At 39.0% G+C, this 25,508-nt stretch overlaps 2 protein-coding genes and 1 pseudogene across 3 annotated transcripts in view; all 3 read right to left on the minus strand.

Moving 5' to 3' along the window:
- The window catches only part of BLM (BLM RecQ like helicase), a 59,633-nt gene extending 52,689 nt beyond the window's left edge, over positions 1–6,944 (minus strand). For both annotated transcript variants that reach the window (XM_072618753.1, XM_072618744.1), the window contains exon 1: positions 6,706–6,944. The gene's annotated coding sequence lies outside the window, so the exon portion shown is untranslated. The remainder of the gene's footprint in view (positions 1–6,705) is intronic.
- Positions 6,945–13,034: 6,090 nt separating this feature from the next.
- LOC140510317 (small ribosomal subunit protein eS12-like) lies at positions 13,035–13,489 on the minus strand (annotated as a pseudogene).
- Positions 13,490–15,623: 2,134 nt separating this feature from the next.
- The window catches only part of CTSH (cathepsin H), a 43,446-nt gene continuing 33,561 nt past the window's right edge, over positions 15,624–25,508 (minus strand). The window contains exons 9-13 of the mRNA XM_072618828.1: positions 21,848–21,929; positions 21,691–21,759; positions 19,720–19,826; positions 18,946–19,071; positions 15,624–16,559 (exon numbers count right to left, since the gene is read on the minus strand). Coding sequence (XP_072474929.1) covers positions 16,484–16,559; positions 18,946–19,071; positions 19,720–19,826; positions 21,691–21,759; positions 21,848–21,929 — 460 coding nt within the window. The 3' untranslated portion in view covers positions 15,624–16,483. The remainder of the gene's footprint in view (positions 16,560–18,945; positions 19,072–19,719; positions 19,827–21,690; positions 21,760–21,847; positions 21,930–25,508) is intronic.

Here is a 25,508-nt window from a genome sequence, read left to right on the forward strand (position 1 = left end):
AACTTTGATGGACTTAGCTCTTCTCAGCAGTGCGATGATCTAAGACAATTTCAAAAGACCCATGATTGAAAATGCTATGCACCATCCAGAGAAAATCTACGGAGTCTGAATGTAGATCAAAGCATACTATTTTATTTTCTTTCTTTCTCATGGTTTTGCCCTTTTGTTCTGATTCTTATTTCACATGACTAATGTGGAAATATTTTTAATATGATTGTACATGTATAGAATATATCAGATAGCATGCTTTCTTGGGAAGGTGGGAGAGGAGGGGAGGGGGAAAAATTTAGAACTCAAAATCTTATAAAAGTTAAAGCTCGAAACTAAGATTTAACTGAACATATATATATATATTTTTTGCACACCAAATGCTTTTACTGCTTAGCTTATTGCTGGAATATAGTATCAATTGAAAATCATGCTTACTAAGAAAAAATCGTTTTGAAAAATTTGAGTTAATTCTTAATTCATAGATTTCAATCGTCTAATAGAGTGGAGGCTCTTTGAGGGGAGGACTTTTGTCTTCATACTCCTAAGTGCAGTGCCTTGAATACACAAACCAGTTGAATTAAACAAAAGTCTCATTTTAACTAATAATGTTAATCATTCCAGTATTCTCACAACACTTTTATTGGCAACTAACTTGTATTTCCTCCTCTTGTACTTTATCCTGACCATCCTTTGGAGGAGGTACTAATGCGGCCTGTAGCAGTATTCTAGGGAAGACCTAATATCAGTTAAATCTCTCATGTCTGTGATATCCTAGTTCCTCAAATCACTTTCTGATTTTTGCACCCACTATGAAAACTATAGCTCTGTTCATCTGTGTAACTCCCTAGATCCTCTCCTTTCCTTTATAAAAGTTTTTCATATTATAAATCATGCTGGGAAAAACCTAATACAGTAATTTAATCTCAATATGTCAAATAGGACTGTAGCTCCTGGAGAGCACTGTTTCATACTTTGTATTTATATATCTAGCGTCTAACACAGTGCTTGGCACAAAGATCGGATTTAATGAATGCTCGTGGATGTTGCTATTGAAATTGGGACTGGAAAGAAATGAAGCAAGGCGACTTATGACAGTAAGTACTTTACTGCATTTTCTAAATCTTAATAACTTCCCCTGTTTTCTTCTGAACTTTTCCTAAATTCTCCATATTTTGATTGCTCCATTAGAAGTTAAACAGGCGTTTGATAATCTTAATAATGAAGCAACTAAAGCTAAATGTGGACGTGATTAACTGTTACTTCAAACTAGAATCTTTATGAATTCTAAGAATTGTTTGTCTACAATTCGTTTGGAAGGCAGTGAAGATGGTGGCAAATTAAGTAGGACTTAGGTGAACCCAGATCTCCCATAAGTGGTGCAGAAAAGCTTAAAAATACAGCAGGAGGAACAATGATATAGAAGAACAAAGAGAAACAGTACAGGACTGCAAAAAAAAAAAAAAAAAGCCAGAATCTTGTGGAAGATCCAGGCAGGCAGAAACCAAAGCACAGATTTTCCTGGATCACAAGACAAGGCCAGAGCAAGCAGCGTGGCCATGCCTGTGGTACAAGATAGTGGTATCCAGGTAGCATGCTCCCCCCGCTTCACTCCCCAGACACAGGAAAAGACCAGTGCCCAATGTGTCCCACATGAGGCACAGCATGGAAGAGACACAGGTCACATCTGAAGTGTCTTCAATACCTAGACGCAGGCAGCCCAACCATGTCTAAGCCATAGCAGGAGAGAGAACCAACCAGTGCAGCATTTGGAAAGCACAGTCCCAGGACTTTTGCCACTAGCACCATCAACAACTTCAAGATGGGACCTTGTCAGGTTCCCATCAAGGGTCAGAGCCAAATCTGGGTTTGTGCAAGAAAGAGCTAAGGCAAAACTTGAGTCACACCATAAAGTAAACAGCCAAATACCAGTAATTTCTATAGAAGGCAGGGCCTACTTCAGCCCCATCCAGAACCAAGCAGAGTCAATCAATCAAAACACATTTATTAAGCACCTAGTATGTTCCAAGTACTATATTAAGTATCTGTCCATGGTACTCAACACAAAGTCCTGATCTAGAAACTGAGAACTAAGATATGAGTAAATGAAAGAAAATACTGAGTGTAATGAAGAAACTGACAGAATCCTAAGAGGTAAAACCCAGAAAAAAAGTATAATTTCACAATTACAAACAAGGTCTCAGAAAAGATCATTGAGGCCACAAGAACTACAAGAGTTCCTGGAAGAAATGAAACAAAGTATACAAAATGCCATGTTGAAGGAAATGGCATCTGGGGAGCAAAGAATGGGAAAGAGAATATTTGAGATATGGTGATGTTAAGCCTGATGGAAGAACTGAACTCCCTTAAACTCAGAAACTGTTCTTTCAAACAGAAAGCAATGACTCCAAAAGACAACAAAAAATATTAAAGCAGAATCAAAAGATTCAAAAAATGAAGAAAATGTAAGATACTTTCTATTAAAAAACAACTGATGTGGAAAAAAGGTCAAGGAGAAATAATGCAGGATTATTGGACTACCTGAAAATAATGACAAAGGCAAAAAATTATATGTCAAAATCTACCAGACAAAACTGAGTATACTTCTAAAGAGTTAAAAAGAAGGACTCCTAGGGGGCTTCTAAGTATTTCTAATGAAATTTCCCTGCCAAAATCGAGCAGAATCTTTGAATTTGAATGTAAACTTGGGAATGACGAGAAACAGAGAAAGGCAAAATATATTGGATTGATAGAAAAGACTGTATTACGATGAACTGTTTACATTTTAATTAGTGATATAAAAACATAAGCATCTTCTTGAAAACCTAATGTCTTTTAAGGATCATAACAAAAGATAAAGAGGGCCTGTTCTGCTTCAGTAATCTTAGAAGAAGAAAAAGTAAGGGATAGGGAAATATACTGGGAAGCAAAATGAAGAATAGGAAGGAAATTACTATCTCATATAAAAGGGGTACATGAGACAAAGACTATAAATATAAAGGAAGAGGTGGAGGGAACAGGCATCCCATGAACCTCATTTTCATCTGAACTGGAAAAACAAAGGTTTCCAAAGTCTATCAATTTCACCTATACTGTATCGCTCCAATAAGGTCCTGTTTCTCCTCTGTTATTACTATACTGCTGCCACCCTGGTACAGGTCCTTCTCGCCTTATTTATGCCTTGAGCTACTGTAATTGCCTGCTGATCTGCGTAAAACAAGTCTCTCCCCATTACAATCCATCTTCCATTCAGCCAACAGTGATTTTCCTAAAAAAGTAGGTCATACCATAGCACCTGCCTACTCAATAACTCCAGGGGCACCCTGTTATCACCCCCCTCAACTTCCAGTCTTCTTACAACTTAACCCCTTCCCTACATATTTCTGGATCTAGTGACAATAGCCTCCTTACTGTTCCTCAAACAAGACAGTTGTCTCCAGACTCTGGACACTTTTCCTGGCTGTCCCTCACGCCTGGAATTCTCTCCCATCTTATCTTCACCTCTTGGCTTCCTGGCTTCCTTCAAGTTGTAGCTAAAATTCCACCTTCTACAGGAAGCCTTTCCTAATCCCTCTTTATTTATCCTGTGTAAAATTTATTTGTACAGTTGTTTGCATGTTTTCTCCCCCATTAGATTATGAGTTCCTCATAGGCAGGGTCTCTCTTCTCTCTTTATTTGAATCCCCAAAACTTAGCACACAGTCTGGCACAATAACTGACTGACATCTTGACAGTTTGAGATATCCAATAGGCACCTGGAGGTAGGGGACTAGATGGAGGAAAGGTTAGGACTAGGCAAGTAAGATTTGAGAGTCATCTGCATAGAGATAACTGAAACTATGAGAGCTGATGAGATCATCAAGTGAAATAATATATTGGGAAAAGAGGGTCCAGGAAAGACTTGGGGGATCCCTCTTGGTTGGTAGGAGTAACGTGGAAGAGAACCAGGGCAGATCAATGTCATAAAAACCTAGAGAAGATATCAAGGAAAAGAAGGTGACCGATAATGTCAGAAGTTACAGAGACACCAAAGAATGAAGACTGAGAAAAGGCCACTGGATTTGGCAACATTCACCTGTTGTTTAACTCTAGAATTTTAAAAAATATAGCAAAAAAAGCCCTATAGCAACATTGCCCACACTAGTGTGTGTTCAGCTCTAAGGCTGTCTTTTCCTGTTTTAAGGAACACTGCCTATTCTTCTCAGGGACAACGATGATGGCTAATGACACTCATGGTGAAATTCTACTACTTCAAGAATCTGTGATTTTATCCATGTGGGTACTTTGATTCTTTCCACCATTCACACAGATCCTTTTATATCTTACTTATACCTTCATGAATTGCTGTTTAGGAAAAATTCATAACCTTGTGGCCAACCAAGTGACAATGAGTCTCTCTGAATTGTTAGAAAGGTTCATGGATGAGACATATAGACCTTCGATGTCACCATTAGGATAGCCTGGTCTGTTGTGTTCATCCTTTGTTGCCAAAGAAGACCACGCCATCAGAGTAATGATGACATGACTTGCACTTGACTTTGTTTTGAGTGAGGGAGGGCTGTGCAGGTCACCAGCCTCACTTCTCCTCCTGAACCATCTGGGTCCAGTGACCAGATATTCATCAGGATGACTGGAGATGGCTCCCCTTTGGATTTACCAGGTAGTGAATATATCAACACAGCCCTTTAGCCTGAGGGGCAGATGGAAAAATAAATCATCCAAATAGCCAATTTAGGAAGCTGACAAATGCCAGAGGTTTTGAAGAGAACAAAATAGACACACTATGGGTGTGATTTACTCACACCAAAGCCACCAGAGGCAACTGTGGCTAGATTTATCGAGTTGGTAACAGGAAAGAAAAACAAACCAAAATCTCCTGATTCCTATGGATAAACCACCCCCACTCCAGATCTGTGGCACAGTGGACAGAGTGTGGTACCTGACTTTACTGGCTATGTGACCATGAAGACGGCATGCAACTTGTTCCAGGCTTAGTTTTCTCTCTTTCTAAGGATATCAGAGATGAGACTAACATAGCAGATAGTAGGGATATAGGGATAAGATTAGCACCCTAGCCTTCCAGGAATAGCTAGCATTTATACAGGGTGTCCCCAAAGCCCTAGAGCAGCTTTCACTAAGACTTTGGGGACATGATATATTGATTTAAAGTTTTCAAATCACTCTGTACACATTATCTCATCTGACCCTACCCTGTAAAAGTGGGTACCATATGTATTATTATAGCCTGGTGTATTTACTGAGCAAAGCCCTGGGTTCAAGTCCCCAAGCTCTTCCACTAAAGCTATCTATGAGACCTTGGGCATTTTTCATTCATAAAATGAAAGATTCAGACTAGGTGATCTTCATATATTAAACTCAAGTGATTTCCAAGGAAGAGAGGTCCTTGTGATCAGGAGAGATATGCATTTTGTGTGTGTGTGTGACCCTGTACACACAAGGTGGTTGTACCAGCTGAGCACAGATCCTACTACTTTCTGATAGGATATACCAAGACTGGAAAAACTTCATGGGAAAAGGTCCTAATGGTGCTGCTGAAGGTCTATATGACTCATCCATCGGGCAACTAGGTGGCACAGTGAATAGAGTGCCAGGCCTGGAATCAGGAAGAATGAAGTTCCAATGCAGCCACAGACAGTTGCTAGTTGTGCGACCTAGGCAAGTCAATTAATCTTGTTTGCCTCAGTTTCCTCATCTGTCAAATGAGCTGGAAAAGAAAATAACAAACCACTCCAGTATCTCTGCCAAGAAAACCCTCAAAAGGGGGTCATGAAGAATTAAGACAGGTTGAAAAATGACTCAACAACATCTCCCTTACGATTCGTCCTTTGTTTTATAAATATATCTGGCTACATTTATGACGAGATCCAGTCTCAGAGCCAGGAAGATCTAGCTCCAAATCCTGTCTCTGACACTTGCTGCCTCTGTGATGATCATAAGCAAGTCATTTCCTCCCTCACCACTCCGGACAATGAAGTGGCAGAGCAGGTGGCAATCTGCACTGGTGGAGGAAGTTCTCCACACCAATGAAATCAGGAGTCCAATCCGCATTCTTACACGCAACCATGCCAATGAGAGGAACATCGCCAAATCCAAGTGTAGTTAGAACACTTTAAATGTCAGCCTTGCACAAGTCGGAGAGACTAAAGCGCTGCTGTAATACCGCCACTTTTTCTTATTTTGTCTTCCTCCCGCCCGTCCATCAGACGTGTCAGTGACGCTGCTTAACCCCGTGGGTGGTTCTCACAGCTGAACCAAATGCCACTCCTCAGTATCAAGAATCTGGAAGGGGCCTGAGAAACACCAGGCTGGTTCACGGACAAAGAGACTGAGACAAGGCCAGGTTCCTTCCTCCCCTTCCCTCCCGCGGGACTCTAAGGAGGAATAAACGGAGTCCACCTGCCGAGGTGGGGTCAAGGGTCACGGGGTTCAAAGGGCTAGGCCGCAGCTGGCATGCCCGTGGACCTCCCTTTCCCCTTCTGAAAGGCGACCTTGGCCTCCAAGTCTCCCAGCCGGACCTCGGAGGACTCCGGGTGGAGCTCCCTTCCCCTTCCCGCTCCCTACCAGGCCAGCCCAGTGCAACAGCCCCGACCCGCCGGGGGAGGGACCCGGCGGACGAGCCGGAACGGGGTCCGGGGAACCTCAGCCTGAGGGATGTGAAGCTGGCTCCCCCAAATTACATCGCACCCACGCACTCACCTCGCGGGGGTCCTCCCAACCGCGGTCACTCAGGGCGAAAATTATACCCAGGCTGGCTCTCTGGACAAAACGCGCGCGATTCGCGCGTCGGGAGGTCTTCTTCCAATAGGCTTACCCTCTCGGGAGAACCGACCAATAGCGTTACTCTCTGGGGCTTGGCCACGCCTTCTCGGAGGCGGGAGTAATTGGGCGGCCGCTGGGAAGCGCAAAGAGGAGGTGGTCCGGAAGTCATGTGACCCAGAATGGACTCAGGGAGCGTGTGACGTCAGCACGCCGGAAATTGCGTATTGTCGCGTCGGGGGCGTAGCGAGAACTGTGAAAGTCCTGCCCTCTCTCATCTGGTCTCTTCCAGTCGGGAAGTTCGTGCGGGTGTAGTTGCACCTTGTTTATTTTGGAGGTTGCAGGTTCTCCTGAAACACCTGAAAACACACACACACACACACACACACACACGCACACACACGCACACACACGCACACACACGCACACACACACACACCGTGTGACCTGAGGATTAAGGAAAAAGGTCTTTCCCTTAAACTTCCATTTTCTTCCTCTGTAATTTGCCACCCCTGGATTCTGCCGTCTGGCCTCCGAAATTAGCGCATCTCAGCGTGGTCCTCTGAAGTGTGCCAGGAGCTCCTCGTGATCCCGATCTCCTTTCATGCCCACCAGCCAGTGAGGAGGGCAGCCAAGGCGTCCTTGTCACCATTTTACAGCCGAGGACACTGAGGCCCAGAAGGCCGCAGGACGCAGCCAGGCTGTTCCAGGATGTTAGTGTGGAAGGCCAGGACCGTCCGGACCGCGATGCAGAGATGGTGCAGAGCCCCACCATTGTGGCACTTGTGCCAGATGGGTGGCTGAGCCTTCCAGCGCCACGTTGTTGGTAGGATCTCCAGTCCACAGAATTCTAACCTGAGAGGCCGTTCTGGAGCCGCAGAGATCGTAATAATGTTTATCTGGAGCTTTTCAGATTTGCAAAGCCCTTTGATCCCAACCTCTTTTGATCCTTGAAGCAACGCCCAGAGGCCGCTATTATACTTCTTATCTTAAAGTTGAAGAAGTTGAGGAAGATCTTTGGGACGTGGAGTCACCCACATGGTTGGTTTTTGGAGCTGGATTTGAATTCACATAATCCTGACTCAAGGTGTAGAACTTCACAGCACCACTAGCTGCCTGATTTACATTTTGCCCAAGTAAAGTTTCACGATACTTGGTTATAAGGGACTTGCCCAAAACTTCAGGAATTTCTTCCTGCTTTCTACTTTCTTCCTACAAAAATATTGACATCTATTTACAGGCTATGCTTTGTAGAAAGAAAAAAAAGAAATAGAGAAATTCAGGCCATATCTTGTTTATGCTAATGGTCTACAGTCTTTAAAAGATTCTGCCAGCTCTCTTTCCCTTCTCTGAACTCCAATTACAGTCACTATTACTGTTTAGTTTAATTCAAATTAAGCATTAACTGCTAGCTGTATGGAAAGCAAATTATTAGGATACAAAGATAAATAAGAAAGTATTCCTTTAACAGGTTCACAGTCTATTGAGATGTATGAGGCATGTATATGTATTATGTACATTTATATGTACATAAATATGTAATCATGCAGTGCAAAGTGTTCTGGATTTGGAGTAATAAGATATGGGTTCAAATCTCCACTTGCTTTTTCCTACACTGTTACTCTGGGGAGTAACTTTTGTGGGACTTAATTTTTTCATATGTAAAATGAAGTTGCAGTAGATAGTCTCCAAGGTCCCATTCAGCTTCAAATCAATGATCTTAAAAATACTAAATAAATTTTATTTTCCCTCATTTGCTAAGCTTGTTCAAAGAATGAATGGGAAACATCAGTGGGGCATATGCACAAAGAGATCTCTTACCTGGAGAACAAATGATACAGAAACAAGAATATTGAAAACATAAATTTGAAAGACAGTTCTTAACAATTCAATGACCAACCACAATTCCAATGGACTGATAATGAAGTATGCTGCTTACATCCTGACAGAGAGATGCTAGATTCCTGATAAAGAAAGAGACAAATGGTTTTAGACATGACAATGAGGAAATTTGTTTCGATTATGAACTTTTAAAAAACTATATTTTTGCATACATTTTATAATCTGTTCTTCCTATCACCCTACTCCATTAAGCACCAAACCCCAAAATAAAGAGTGAAAAAACCCTTAGAAGCATGAGAAGTTCAGAAAGACAAATTCCCACATTGGTCTTACCTAAAACTGTATGCCTCCCTTGCATTTTAATTTCTTTTTCTCTAGGGCAAAAGGTGAGTAGTATGTTTTATCTTCAGTACTCTAAATTCATGCATTATCATTACATTGCGCAGAGTTCTAAGATTTTCTTTTTTCTTTTTTTATTATTTTTTTAAAATTTATTTAACTTTTAATATTTATTTTCACAAAATTTTGGGTGTCAAATTTTCTCCCCATTTGTCCCCTCCCCCACCCCAAAACACCGAGCATTCTAATCGCCCCTATCACCAATCTGCCCTCTCTTCTATCATCCCTCCCTTCCCTTGTCCCCATCTTCTCTTTTGTCCTGTAGGGCCAGATAACTTTCTATACCCCTTTACCTGTATTTCTTATTTCCTAGTAGCAAGAACAGTACTCGACAGTTGTTCCTAAAACTTTGAGTTCTAACTTCTCTTCATCCCTCCTTCCCCACCCATTCCCTTTGGGAAGGCAAGCAATTCAATGTAGACCATATCTGTGTAGTTTTGCATATGACTTCCATAATAGTCGTGTTGTGTAAGACTAACTATATTTCCCTCCATCCTATCCTGCCCCCCATTGCTTCTATTCTCTCTTTTGATCCTGTCCCTTCCCAAGAGAGTTGACTTCAAATTGCTCCTTCTTCCCATTGTCCTCCCTTCCATCATCCCCCCCACCCTGCTTATCCCCTTCTCCCCCACTTTCCTGTATTGTAAGATAGGTTTTCATACCAAAATGAGTGCATTTTATTCCTTCCTTTAGTCGAATGTGATGAGAGTAAACTTCATGTTTTTCTCTCACCTCCCCTCTTTTTCCCTCCACTAAGAAGTCTTTTGCTTGCCTCTTTTATGAGATAATTTGCCCCATTCCATTTCTCCCTTTCTCCTCCCAATATATTTCTCTCTTACTGCTTGATTTCATTTTTTTAAGATATGATCCCATCCTATTCAATTCACTCTGTGCTCTCTGTGTGTGTGCATGTGTGCGTGTGTGTATGTTATCCCACCAACTACCCAGATACTGAAAAGTTTCAAGAGTTACAAATATTGTCTTTCCATGTAGGAAGGTAAACAGTTCAACTTTAGTAAAGTCCCTTATGACTTCTCTTTGCTGTTCACCTTTTCATGCTTCTGTTCATTCTTGTGTTTGAAAGTCAAATTTTCTTTTCAACTCTGGTCTTTTCATCAAGAATGCTTGAAAGTCCTCTATTTCATTTAAAGACCATTTTTTCCCCCTGAAGTATTGTACTCAGTTTTGCTGGGTAGGTGATTCTTGGTTTTAGTCCTAGTTTCTTTGACTTCTGGAATATCCTATTCCACACCCTTCGATCCCTTAATGTAGAAGCTGCTAGATCTTGTGTTATCCTGATTGTATTTCCACAATACTTGAATTGTTTCTTTCTAGCTGCTTGCAATATTTTCCCCTTGACCTGGGAACTCTGGAATTTGGCCACAATGTTCCTAGGAGTTTCTTTTTTTGGATCTCTTTCAGGCGGTGATCTCTGGATTCCTTGAATACTTATTTTGGCCTCTGATTCTAGAATCTCAGGGCAGTTTTCCTTGATAATTTCATGAAAGATGATGTCTAGGCTCTTTTTTTGATCATGGCTTTCAGGTAGTCCCATAATTTTTAAATTGTCTCTCCTGGATCAATTTTCCAGGTCAGTTGTTTTTCCAATGAGATATTTCACATTATCTTCCATTTTTCCATTCTTCTCGCTTTGTTCTGTGATTTCTTGGTTTCTCATAAAGTCATTAACTTCCATCTGTTCCATTCTAGTTTTTAAAGAACTATTTTCTTCAGTGAGCTTTTGAACTTCCTTTTCCATTTGGCTAATTCTGCTTTTGAAAGCATTCTTCTCCTCATTGGCTTTTTGAACCTCTTTTGCCTATTTTTCAAGGTGTTATTTTCTTCAGCATTTTTTTTTGGGTCTTCTTTAGCAAGGTGTTGACCTGCTTTTCATGCTTTTCTTGCATCTCTCTCTCATTTCTTTTCCCAGTTTTTCCTCCACCTCTCTCAAACTGATTTTCAAAATCCTTTTTGAGCTCTTCCATGACCTGAGCCCATTGAATATTTATTTTGGATGTTTGAGATACAGAAGCCTTGACTTTTATGTCTTTCCCTGATGGTAAGCATTGTTCTTCCTCATCCAAAAGGATGGGAGGAGATATCTGTTCACCAAGAAAGTAACCTTCTATGGTCTTATTTTTTTTCCCTTTTCTGGGCATTTTCCCAGACAGTTACTTGACTTCTGAGTTTCCTCTCCACACCCACCTCACCTCCAGTTCTGCCTAGCTAGTGCTTGGGGGCTGAGATTCAAATGCTGCTTCCCAGCCTTAGGGCTTTGGTGGGGCAGGGCTTCTATTCAGTGTGAGATTAAATTCAGGTGCTCAGGTCGGGGCAGGGCTGCCACACAGGGCTTAGTTTCCTCAGGGTGTTTATGCGGAGAGCTTCAACAGTGGATCCGACCTCCTTCCTGCTTTGGGAGCCCTTGTCTGCTGCTGCCTCTGCAGCTGCCTCCTGAGGGGGCATGAGTTATAGGGACACTCCGCTCCCCTCTCGGCAAGCTGACCTTTGGCTCTGGTGAGTGGAGGGACCTGCACTGCTGCTGGAGATTCTGTCCCTGAAGCCCGTTTGGATCTGCTCCTCTTGGTGCTGTGTGGCTGAGGGAGGGCTGGGCTCTGCTCCGGGTCTGGTGCGTGAGATGAGGAGGGAGAACATTCTAAGCATGGGGCACAGCCAATAAAAATGCCCAGAGTTTGGAGATGGAATGTTTTGTTTAAAACACTTAAAACTTTTACAAGGAGGCTAGTATCACTAGATTGGTGGTGTTTGTGTGTGTGTGTATATGTTAGGTATAAGAAAAACTGGTAAGGTATGTTAGGGGAATTTGGAGGGGGGGACATAAAAGTTATAAAGTACTTTGAATCTTTGAAAAGTAGAAAGTACTTTGAAAATCCGGTAGATTTTATATTTGATACTGGAGCAGTTAGGAAACCCCTGGCATTTATTGAATAAGGGAGGAATGACATGGTCAGACCTGAGCTTTAGTAAGATCCCTTTGTAGTTGAGTGGAGGGTGGAGACTTATGGAATAGAGACCAACCAGCAGCCTATTGCTATAGTCCAGTTGTGAGGTCATGAGGGTGGTGGCAAGTGTCAGAAGATAAGAGGGCATATATGAGAAATGCTGCAAAGGTAAAATGAACAAACTTTGATAACAGATTGGATGGGGGTGGGGTTAGAGAGTGAAGGGTTCAGGATGACACCTAAATTGTGAACCTGAGTGACTGGAAAGATGTGGTGGCTTCAACAATAGTAGGGAAGGAAGGAGGAGGCAAATGTTTGGGGGGTAGGGGAGGATGGGATGGGGAGACATGAGGAAGATAACGTGTCCCATTTTGGGCATGTTGAGTTTCAGATGTCTACAGGGAATTCATTTCAAGATTTCCAATGGGCAGTTGGAGAAATGAGCTTGGAGTTCAACCCAGAGGTTAGGACTGGATAAGTAGATTTTAGACTTATCAGCACAGAGGTGAAAATTGAATCCTTGGGAGCTGATGGTGTCACTAAGTGAAATAATATAGAGGGAGAAGAAAAGCAGACTGAGGACAGAGTCCTATCAGACACCCAAGGTTAGTGAGCATGACCTGGATGAAGATCCAGCAAAGAAGACCAAGAAGGAGTTATCCGATAGGTAGGAAGAGAAAAAAGAGACAATAGATTCGTGAAAACTTAGAAGAGTATCAAGAAGCATGAACGTATCAAAGGCAGTGCCAAAGGCTGCAGAAAGGTCAAGAAGGATGGAGTTTAAGAAAAGCCTTTGGATATGACAATGAAGAGAGAGTAATTTTGGAGAAAAAAGTTATGGAAGAATGATGAGATAGAGAGCTAAGAGAGTGAGAAGAAAAGGGGTAGAGAAAACTATTGTAGATGGCCTTCTCAGGGAGTTTCAACACAAAAGAGAGGAGAGCTATGGGATGCTAGCTAGCAGGGATCAACTGAGAATATTTTAAGGATGGAGGAGATGTGGGCATGTTTGTAGGCAGTAGGGAATCATTCAGTAGACAGGTAGAGACTAATGATTTTTTTTTCAAATCAGACCTAGGCTTTTATTTATTCATTTCTTGCATTTAAAATATTCTTCGATGACATCTTTGACCTGAGATTCCTTGCCATAGTGCTTAACAACAACACAACCACTTTATGGGGCTTTCCCTTTCTGTCTATTTTACCCATTTGCCCAGTTTCTTGTCATCAACCTTGATCAAGTTGATCTGATGCTCAGCACACACCCAAGAACCAAAAGATGGGCTTGGTGTTTATCCAAGGCTTTGGCAGCTTCATGAATTCCACAAGCTAGACCATCGTGGATGAGTGCAATTTTCAGCACTTCTTGTAGAGAGGTGTTAATGTCCGTTATGCCTCCAGCAGCAATGCCTTCCTCGGCCATGGCTGTGGTTCACCAGTGAACCTAAATCATGAAAACACCTAGGAGCCTCTGCCTTCCGCTCGACTCAGTAGTGACAGGGAAAGAGGAGATTGATGATCATTAAAAGCAAGGATGATGGAGCTGCTGGAGAAAATGGGATGGGATAGGATCACTCGTGCCTGGAGAGGATTTATGAAGAAAGAGATAGTGGCATATCTGAATGATATGAGATGAAAAGGGGAGAAGAGGAAGCTCTCAGTGAATGTGTTTAATTTTTTCAGTAAACTATATGGCAAGTTCTCAGCTGAGAGGGTGGGGGAGGAGAGCAAGCCATGGGAAATTTGAAGAGGAATGAAAAGGGTTGGAAGAGCTGGCTATGGAGAGTGGCATAGTAAGTTAATTAGGGAAATGTGAAAGGTTTGCCTTTGTGGAGTGAGGGCCTAGATGATGTAATGTAACATAAATTTGTAATGGACCTAAGTCAGCATAGTTTCATTATTTTCTCCAGCTTTATTCAGCAGTAAGTGTACAAGAAGATAGGTAGCACAGTGCCAGGCCTGGAGTCAGGAAGTCCTGAGTTCAAATTTGACCTCAGATACTTACTGTATTGTGTATTTACTTGTATACAAGCAAAATGGACAATGAAGGGGCACAGGGATGGTATGCTGGGCTTGGTGTCAGGAAGACCTATCTTCCTAAGTTTAAATCTTGCTTCAGATACTTAACTAGCTGTGTGGCCCTGAGCATGTCACTTAATCCAGTTTGCTTTAGTTTCCTTATCTGTAAAATGAGCTGAAGAGGGAAATGGCAAACCACTCCAGTATCTCTGCCAAGAAAACCCCAAATGGGCTCATGAGTCAGATGCAACTCAATGACAAGAAGAAGCGTGCAAGGGAGATAGTGATGGAAGGACTGATTCCAGACTGATGCTTGGCAGGGCATGATTGGGCATAGGATAACAGACCAAAGGACTTGAGAGAAAAGGAAAATGTTTTGTTGAGCTGTTTCACCAAGGAGTAAATATGGGAAAAGGAGGAGAATGTAGCTAGTACAGGGGTGATAGCCTGGGAAAGAACTGAAGAGTTGAGGAGTTGGAGGTCAAGGTGTGGGTGAAGAACAGAGTTGGAGGCTTCAAGGCAAAGAGAGGGGTGGAATGACAAATTGTCATCAGTTAAGGGAATTTGATGGTTCATGAACATGGAAGTGGTGTATTTGTGGGTGATGGAAAGATCAAGACTATGACCATCATTGTGGGTGGCTAAAGTGGAGTGGAGGAGCAGGTCATGTGAAATTGAGTAAGCTGAAGAACTATGAGGTTAGGGTGTTTGAGGAAGTCATGACATGTTTGTTGAAGTCCCTTACAATGTCAGCAGAAGCTGAGGATGAGAGGAAAACTGGGTATCCATAACTCAAAGTCAAACTAGGAAGCTGAAGGAAGAAAACAGGAAAAAGGGTATAGTGCATTCCTACAGCCGTCTTCTCTGTTCAACACTCGTGGTACCTCTATCCAGCTTAATGCTGTACCAATATGTAGGAGAGAGAGACTATAACAGAAAAGAAGAAAGTACTACAGTTAAGCAACCTTCCTGTTCGGACCCTATAAAATTTTTCTCCTTCCATCTTATGTAGCCAGGAATTTTGTTAGAATTCCAAGGAGATAGAGTGGTAGGATCTCTGTAATATTTCTAGGATTTATTTGAGGATAGGCATTTGCCTAGTGGTTTACAGAATATTTTGAACTTTTGGAGACAATTGGTGAGAAAGGGGAGCGGTAGCAGTCAAAATCAGAGCAAGGAATGGGCATCGTTGAAACCATCTTTTTCCCCATTCCTAAGCCCTATCACTAGTGATATTACAGCAGATGTTGCCAAGGTCTGAATGCTAGTGATATGGAACCTGGGAGTGTGTAATGGGTAGGAGACCATACTTTGTCCAAGGTTGATTTCTGATGCCTTCCACCTAACTTCCTCCTGCTAGAGTTGCTTAGTACTATGCAAGCAGAGACTGCAACATGTTCTTAACCTCATAAATGTAGACCAAAAAGCCAAGTCACTATTTCATTAAGACTGTGTTTCAAACTGTATCCTCATGATTCATTTCAGTAGTGTTTGGAAGTCTTTCAGGGCACAAAACATCGGTGCTGAATTAAACAGGACTTTTTGCTGATTGTTATTTCAAATGCTGATACATGAAGTGTTTTTAGGAAGTACAACTTTTAAAAAGGACCAAAATGAATGAAACAAATTGTGAAATAGTCAAGTATCTGTATTCAGTTTATTTGTATGCAATAGCATCTCAGTCCCAATAAAATGACATTTTGACTATGAATTCCAACGTCATTGCTATGATGCATAGTAAAGCAATTGAAAATTATTTTACAAATGGGGAATAGGTAGTGAGGGGTTCTGAGGCCTGCTCAAAGCAAGGTGATTCAATAGTCAGGATTCCTCAATTTCAGCTGAGTCAAGTTTTACCCTTGACTCAAACTGACTCTAAACCGAAATGATTTCAAATCTAACATGTGTCCAGTCGATCAAATGGACTTCTTATCAAAATATGTTTTTTAAAAATAGCAACTAGCATATGACAAAAATAGACTTAAAAATCACATATTGCTTTAAAATACATTTGATTTTTAAAAAGAGAAACTTGCTGTCAAAAGAAAAAAAATTACCTGAGAATGAAATGGCCACCATAGTGCTATGTGGTTTTTCATGTAAAAAAAGTGGTGCTTTTATTACATCTTGACTCACTTGAATGCTTGTGTCAAAATCCCTGGGAGCAGTTTGCTACTTCCTGCCCTTGTTTTACTGAGAGTTTTAACCAGCAAGGTAAGGAAAAGGATGAATTCCTCCTTGACTGCATTGTTAGATGGATGTTACAAGAGGACAGAAATGACTTGAAAATATTCTTTTCTACAAAGCTGACTTCCCTAAGGACTTTTTCTCAGGTGAGTTGGAAGGTCAAGAGACTTCACAGTGACCAAATAACTTTGGGTGCTCATGGCCAACTTAAAACTCAGGGTTCATTCACTTAGGTTTTATGATAGGTTGTATTTCAGCATACGATGTCTTTTTTTCTTCTTTATCTTTGCTCATCCCTATGTATTTCCAGATTACATTAGTGGGATGGGATAAGATGCACAGTCTGCAAGACCACACATGTTCTTTCCACGCTCAATAAGGAAGTACCTGGAGCAATCAGAAGAGAAATGAGGATTAGAGAGGAAGCCTCATATTGCTGGGAGATCAAAGGACTACGCAGCCCTAAAAGCAATCATCTGACTCTCAAAAGGGGATGTGTCCTAAAAAGCAGAAGTCCATGGAAGAAGAGATAGCTGAGAGTATAAAGCACATTTCTGGGACAAGCAATGATTCCTGCAAATATTCGTGGAGACTAGTACTGGGTCCCCGGGATGTAGTCCTAGGTTAATGATTCCTAATCTTGGTGGAAATTCCTACTTTTCCTAAAAGGTATCACAAAATTCTCAGAACAAAATATATTTTAATACACCTTCCTTCTGCCTCCTACATCTAGTAAATCATATAATAGTTAAGAAAAATGGAAGATGTACCAAAATTGAAGTATATAATGTCACAAGTCTACATATTTTCAGCCTCAATAACTTGTATGTGTGTGTGTGTGAAATTCGTTTTGAATTTTCTATATGTCTAGATAAACTGTTGAACCCTAAGTCCTAATGTGGCCTATCTACCAGGGGACCTAGTTTAAATCCTTCTGCTTTTTCAATTCAAGAACTCAGTGACTGCAGGTTACAGATCTTTGGTTTTAGGAAAGTTCTTTAAAGAAACAACCTTCAACCAAAGTCACTTTTGTGGATGAATGTTCAGAATACAGTAAATAAGAGTTCATAAAAAAACAGAATTAAACTTCTATGCTATACGAGGGCAGACTGTGGTCTCTTAAGACTGTGGCATAGGGGAGATGTGAAAACAGGGAAACTGTCCCCTCTTCTCTCTTCCTCTTACAAACTTGTCTTCATAGTTGTGAAACTTGGGACTTTCTACCAGGAAACACTGGTATTTAGTTAGATGGGAAGAGAAAGCAACATTTTGGTGCATTATTGACCTCCCAAGTTAAGCTCCATGTTTTGCTATATTTCAAAAATCAGATATTTGCATCTTTCTCAAGGACTTTTGCCCTTCAGTTTTATTAACTGAAAGTACTAGCTTTGAGTATTATAGTATCTAATAGGAAATCGCCTGTGTAATTTATGGATGAGTCACTTACTATGTTCTTTTCCTTAACAAGGAAAGTAACTTTTCCTTCTAATGAATCTATTCACAATTCCTTTTCTTAAATGATACCTCTCCCGATAAGGAATTATGAAGTTACTAAATCATTAAATAATCTGTTCATTTTTTTTGGTATCATTTATTCTGTGATTAAAACTAACCAAAGACTGGAAGGAATGAAGGTACCATATCAATATGAATAATTTAATAAATTGGGTATGAGCTTTAAGCTATAATGGGACACTTTTACTCAGATGCAGAATCAGCTTTGCAATCCTTTATTAAACCAAGACCTTTAATACCAAATCAGCTTCTAAACACTAAATACAAACAATGGTGAAAATACTTAAATGTACTACTTAATAATTCAATAGTAACTTTATTTGAAGTACAAGTCATCAATGATTTACTTCTTTAGAAGGATGGAGCTACCTTTGGTGAACAGGTATTTGAAGAAGGCTTTGAGTTCTTTATAAAAATAAATTTAAAAGTAGTTCTGAAATGGAACTCAGAAAGTTCCATGGTGCTTGACTAGGAAATGAAGTCACATACTTCCTCATGTATAAATGTGTTAATACCTCTGGAAATGATAGCAGTTTAATAAAAAGAAAAACAAAGTTTCCTATTGTGATCCTAATACACAATTAGCTACACATCAGTGTTATAGGAGATAAGTCCCAGTGAGAAAGAAAAGGGCTGGGATTCAGAGAGTGATTCTAAGCTTCATTTTCACATTTATAAAAACAGCCACAATACTATATGCCCTGCCTACCTCCCAAATGTTGTTATGAGGAGATGGCAGATGGGAAAACTCTGTGAAAAATAAGAGGTATTATATGCATATAAGCCATCATTAATAAACCCAATTTTTTTTGTTTGTTTGAGAACTGTAACTGAGATTCTTCATAATACACTTTTTCCTTTTCCCCTTCTTTCTTTAAAATAGTATCTTATTTTTCCCAATATAATACACTTTAAAAAAATGATACTTTCTTTCCTTGTTGATACAAAGATGATGGCATTTACTCACCAATAGCAGGCTATATACTTGTTATTCACATTGAGGTGATGGATTTGCAACCTGCGCCCCTCTACCCCCATGGCGAATATTTAAGACATTTGCTTCAAAGTTATTTGTAGCGTTTGACAGTGTAACAGGTAAAAGTTTAATGGTTTATTCGAGGATTGAATCAGTGATGTTGGCCCTTCTTAAGTACTAACTGAGTTAACTGTATGTAGGTACCAGGAACTGGTAGGAGCCTGAAGACTTTTTAAATCAGCTATAGATAATTTAGTTAAATGATAATCCAGAGTCCCTTACCCATTGTTCCCCCAGGATGTACCCCAAGAGTTTTTCACAATCCAGTAAGGTATTCCATTTTCTTCTCCATACCCAACTGCAAGCACTGCATGATTCACTTTGTCTGGACTTTTAGAACACTTGGGGCTGAAAAATAAGTCAAAGGTAAAAGTTTATTGTTACTATTACCACCATAGTAAAAGTCTTCAAATATATGGGAACTTGCTGTTCAAAAGGAACCCTGGGTCAAGATCCTTTGTTTAAGTGAGTTCAATGCAATAAACTTTCATTTGGTATCTTCTTTATATCATGCAGTGTTCTAAGCACTGGGGACACAAAGAAAAAGACAGTGCCTACCCTCAAGGAATATATATTCTGCCATTAAAAATCCTTCTTTTGTGAAGGGATTCACATTTCTTTAATTGCCCACTTTATAAATTCATATTTATTCTTAAAGATAGCTACCAGTATAGTGGAATTCCTAGAATTTAGAACTAGCTCATTGAATATATAACTTTTTTTCTTCTCTTTCCTATCCTTAGGTCTCTTTTATGGAACTACAAAGTATTGCCAAGAGAGCTGGTAATGTGGTCACAGAATTTTCATTGCTGTTTTGTATTTTTGGAGTTCTAAGTTTTATTTCTGCCCCAGATTCTACAATCTAAGTGGTATTTTTGGCCACAGAATTGGCTTGCTCTTAAGAGATTCATAACAAAACTTAACAAGACTTTTAAATGATTACTGAAAACTATTAGGTAATGTTTTTCTTGTTCTTTTACATAATGAAAAACTCACTTGGAATATATGCCTTTACGGTAGCTCAGAAAGTCATCAGTTACTTCAAAAGCGAAACTGACAGGGTTATGGTTGGCCACGGCTTCAGTCATAGCTTCTTCATCATACTGAGGGGGAAAAAATAACACCCTGAATTACACATTATATTTTGGCCTTTCTCATTCTTTTTCTCCTTTATTACTAGATTTACACACCCGGTAAAAATACAACTCAAACTGAAAACTCCCAAAGGAAAAGACTAGCCTTTCCCTTCTTTTTAAAAAAAGAGAAAATAAGCACACTAGAGGGCATGTTTATTTTTGCTTTGGTCCCAAGAACTAGTATTTTAGTTATATCAGCTAAATATGTAGCTGCTTTAGTTAATTATACATATTTTTCTTTTGATGAAAAATGTTACACAGTGGAATTGTGACTCATGCAAAATCTCTTTAGATTAGTGGATGTCATAGCTCAATCCAAAGTGAAAGAATGACCATAAAAGATATATTATTTAGAAGTAGTGTTTTGGATCTTCTCTAATATAAACTGATCATTGTAACTATGTTGAAGCTAACCAGAAGAGGTATATAATGGGGCTAAGATAAAGATATCACTTACTATTTCTGTTATTTGAGGAAAAAGTCAGAGCTCTGTCTTTCTGCTTTGATAAGGCTCTTGTGAAGTTCATAGGCTCAGACATCACAACATTTCAGACATTACATATTATCTAGTCCATAGGTCCATAATCTTTTTTGTATTATGGATCTCTTTGGCAGTCGGATGAAGCCTATGTACTGTTTTTCAGTATGCATAAAATAAGATACATAAGATTACAAAGGAAATGAATTACTTTAAAGGAAATTTTAAAGTTATATTGATAAGATTATCAAAATATTTTTTTTTTTAAAAACCAAGTTCATAGATCCTCTGACAGATCAGGGACTCCAAACTATTCCAAACCCTTTATTTATAGATGAGGAAACTGAGATTCAGAGAGATTAAATGACTTATCTAAGGTCACATGGGTGGTAAGTGGAAGTAGAACCAGGATTTACATGCAGATCATTTACCACCAAGCAAGGGAAAGCAAAATTAACTGCAAATTATGATAAATACCTTCTATTTTTTTTACCAATATGCCAATTAAGAAAGCTTTTATTTTATTAAACATAGTATTCATTCACACATAACCAGTATTTTCTACTCTATAGTCTAATTACACCTGGAAGATGACACCTCAGATTTGCCCAGGGAATCAGAGCTCTACTGACTTTCCCCAACCAGATGACTTTTTATATTATTGTAATATAGTATTCAGAGTGTAGTTTGTATCATCAGGATATCCAGGTAAATTGGATAAAATAAGTTGCCAATCAGAATTAATTCCATCTCCAAGTTGGATTTGTTTGGCTTGAATTTTTACTCTTTATCCATACCATCTGGTTAATTGATATTTATACCAGACAGAGCTTGGAACAACAAGGAAATATGGAGTCACACTATGTTACAAACATGTTGGTTGATATGTCATTATAAGAAATATCACTATCAGAAAACTTTATTATGACAAAAGTATTCTATGACTACTATATCCTCAATACAGCAAATTAATAAGAATAATGATAATAATAGCTAACATTTATATAGCACTTTAAGATTTGTAACATAGAAATGTTAGAAATATAAACATTTATGTGATATATAATATAAATATCATTTGATTCTGACAACCCTGGAAGGTAGATATTATTACTATCTACATTTTGCAGATGAGGAAACTGAGGCAGAGGTTAAATGACTTGCTCAGGCTCACACAGGAAGTGTCTGAGGCTATATTTGAACTCTGGTCTTCCTGATTCTAAGTTCAGTGCTATACCACTGCGCCACCTACCTGCCTCCACTGTGAATTCCCATACAATAAAAGAAATGGCACAACTGTTTTGTTGTACATCACTCCCACAGTATTGTTACCTAGGGACCTTTCATACTCACAAGGGTTATGTTGACCACATCTCTGACAAAAGCAACGGCTTTGTTTGGTTGGAATTTGCAAGTGCCATCCTGTTCAAAACAGCAAGAACATTGAGAATCAATTGTATACAGTACAACTATTCCAACAATATTGTTTTAGATTAGATATCAAGAATACCTTTCCTTTATAAGGATATGTGTCTTCTCCCATAATTCCTTTATTATACAGTATATATTCAAAAGCTTGGCTTGGGAGACCCCTGTAAAACAATTCAATGACAAGCTTATTATGACCATAAAACTTTTTTTTGGATAATTGGCAATCACATATATAGGAATTCATACTATGATTTTTTCCTGAACTAAGTAAAAGTTACAGTATATTTATCTAACTTTTCACTTCTGCAATACATCCAATAACAGCATTTGTTGATTATCTCAATGGAAAGTGATAGGAAGCAGCCCATTACCTCCTAACTTTTAAGCTGAATGTTATGCTGCTGTATATTAGTATAAACATGGGAATATTTACTTTGATTTTTGTGAAAGCTCAGTAAACTGAATGGAATGTACTTGAACTCAAAATTCAACCAAATTTGTTTTTGAGAAAACTAACAGTCAGGTTCTAATTCAGAACTTTGCTCTATTTCTCCATTGCAATCACCTCTTAGATGGAGTTAAAGCTAGTTTTGTACAAATTAGAATGTAAAATCAGCAATTGATAATAAGATCCAGTTTTAAGATTTCTTTGTTAATTAGACAAGTGGTGCTGGTCCATATTCAAGGAATTTTATTATCTAGTAAGACAAGAATATCAATAACTATACTGCAAAGTAGAAAATGCAAATGCTGTTAAGAGATCTACAAAACAAGTTTCATTTGGAGCAGAGAGAGAAGATAATCTGATGGGAAATTGAGGGAAAGCTTCATGAATGGTGTAGTATAGGATATGGTCTTGAGCTTTCCAATCAAAATGGCCGAGTGAGTTCTAAAAGGGAGCCAGACTCCTCAAATAACTCTTTAAAAAAGAAACAAACCCAATAACATGCCAAAGAAAAAAGGAATTAACCAATATTTTAAAATGAGTAAAATGGAATACCATTAATGTGTGCGCACGCGCTTGTGCATGCACACACACACACACACACACACACACACACACACACACACACACACACACACACACACACTATAGGACAATTGGACCAGCAAAGAATACTGGATGCAATGCAGTGGGAATAGGAAGCCATGCAAAGAAGATACACAAAAATATGAAGATGAATATTTCTTGTATGATAGGCAGAGATGGATATTACATTATGGGCAGAGACAGGAAAGAGAGACACAAAGAGTGGAGGCTATTTCAGGCAAGGAAAAAGCAGGAACAAAAGCTGGAGGAAGAAAGTTTAGGTTCATGGTAGCAGGCAAGGTGGAACATTAGGTAAAGGCAAGAGTATGGAGGGACTTTAATACTAGGCTGAGGATTCTGTATCTGATTTGGTAATCAGTAAGGACTCATGAAAAATTTGAATGAGAGTGACCAAAGCTGGGCTTTAAGAAGATTAGCCTGGCAATGACTTAGAAGGGAGAGACCAGATAGAAGGCAAATCTACATGAAAAATAATAAAATGTTGAAATGGCATAGTGGTAGTGGGAATTGAAAAGAGGGGATAGGTACAAGAGATATTTGAGGTAGAATTAATAGGACTTTTCAGTGGATTGGAAGATGAACTGTGGAAGATGAAATAGAAGTGAAAAATTACTAGGGTTTTGAGTCTGGATGGGGTGGCATGATTAGCAGAAACAGGAAAGTTAGAAGGAAAAAACTATTTCATGGGGGAGATTAAATTTGGTTTTAGATAATTGGAAAACCAACAATTGGTCAAGTTCCTTCATCTAGCAACTGAAATGAACCAATTCAATTGCCAGATAGTGCTTGATTAATTGAGCTGATTTATAACAATCAAGTCAATCTGCTATAGAGATACAGCCCCAAATCCAAATCAAACAATACCTTCAAAGAGAACCAGTAAACTCCTAGAATCTTCTTCAGCACCAAATACTTGACTGTTCTACAAGATAGTCTTTAGTTCAATCTGATTCCTTTCAGCAAATATTTATATAGTATTGTATGAATACTATGATGAATAAATATATCTATATCTATAACTATATATTTATGTCAGCCTGAAGGGATTATAATTTCTTTGGAACATAAACAAATAAATTAGTTAAATAACAATTAAAGGCTGAAGATGAGTAAGTGCCGAAGTGATTGTTGTAAACAATATTCATGTAATGGCTAAAGTTCTGGATATGGATATAAGATGACCTTATTGAAAATCCTGACTTGCTCACATACTAGCTATGTGACTCTGGGCAAGTCATTTAACTTCCTCAGACTCAGTTTCTACATCTGTAAAATGAGGATAATAAAAGTACCTAAGTTACATGTTGGTTATGAGGTTTCAGTGAAATAACACATGTAAAGTACCATGCAAACCTTAAAGCCCTGTATAAATGCTAGCTATATAAAGAGAGGAAGGAGATAAGTGAAGCATGGCTGGGGTTTTCACTAATATAATGACTAATTTAAGTTAGTAGGAATTGAACTTTGGCTGCTGGCCAAGGAGTTTAGACAATTCTGCAGGCAACTAAGAGACACTGCTAATTTTTAAACTGAAGAGGGACATGACAAAAGCAGTGAGTTTTTTAGGATTAAACCTCCTCTGTGAAGAAACAGAAAACAAAGGTGAACAGACCAGTTACATAACTCTTATTATTTAGTATTTCAACAAGTCAACAAACTAAATTGAGCATCTATTAGACAGAAAATCTGCAATGATCTAGGCAGGAGCCTGGACTGTGATGGCTGAAGAATGAAAAGAGAGCAAGAGGCAAATTGGAGAGACTTTTAAAAAATAGCATTTTATTTTTTCCCCAATTATATGTAAAAACAATTTTAACATTTAAAAAAAGTTTTGAGTTCCAAATTCTTTCCCTTTTCCTCTCCCCCTATCCCTCCCTGACATAGGAAGCAGTTTGATATAGATTATACATGTGCAATCACCTAAAACACTTCCATATTAGTAATTTTGTGCAAGAGGGCTGAAACAAGAAAAGAAGGAAAAGAAGAAAGAGATAAAGAAAAAGAAAAAATAGCATGTATCAGTCTATATTGAGACGTTTCTTTCTCTGGAGGTGTATAGCATTTTTCATCATAAATCCTTTGGGATTGTCTTGGATCATTATATTGCTGAGAATAACTAACTCATTCACAGTTCTTCATTGTATAATATTGCTGTTACTGTGTACAATGTTCTCCTCATTCTGCTCACTTCAATTTGTTTCAGTTCATGTAAGTGTTTCCTGCTTATCATTTCAATAATATTTCAATACAATCATATACCACACCTGTTCAGCCATTCCTCAATTGATGGGCATCCCCTCAACTTCTAATTCTTAGCTACCACAAAAAAAGCTTCTGTAAATATTTTGTACAAATAGGTCTTTTTGCTGTTTAAAAAAAATCTCCTTGGGATACAAAACTAGCAGTGATATTACTGGATCAGGGGGTATGTATGATTTTATAGCTCTTTGCGCATAGTTCCAAATTGCTCTACCTAAGGGTTGAAGCAGTTTACAACTCCACCAGCAGTGTTTTAGTGTCACAGTTTTCCCATATCCCCTCCAACATTTGTCATTTTCCTTTTTTTGTCATATTAGCCAATCTGATAGGTGTGAGGTGGCACCTCAGAATTGTTTTAATTTGCATTTCTCTAGTCAATGGTGATTTAGAGCATTTTTTCCACTTGACTATAGATAGTTTTAATTACTTT

Source organism: Notamacropus eugenii, chromosome 1 (genome assembly GCF_028372415.1).
Source record: "Notamacropus eugenii isolate mMacEug1 chromosome 1, mMacEug1.pri_v2, whole genome shotgun sequence".
NCBI classification, from domain to species: Eukaryota; Metazoa; Chordata; class Mammalia; order Diprotodontia; family Macropodidae; genus Notamacropus; species Notamacropus eugenii.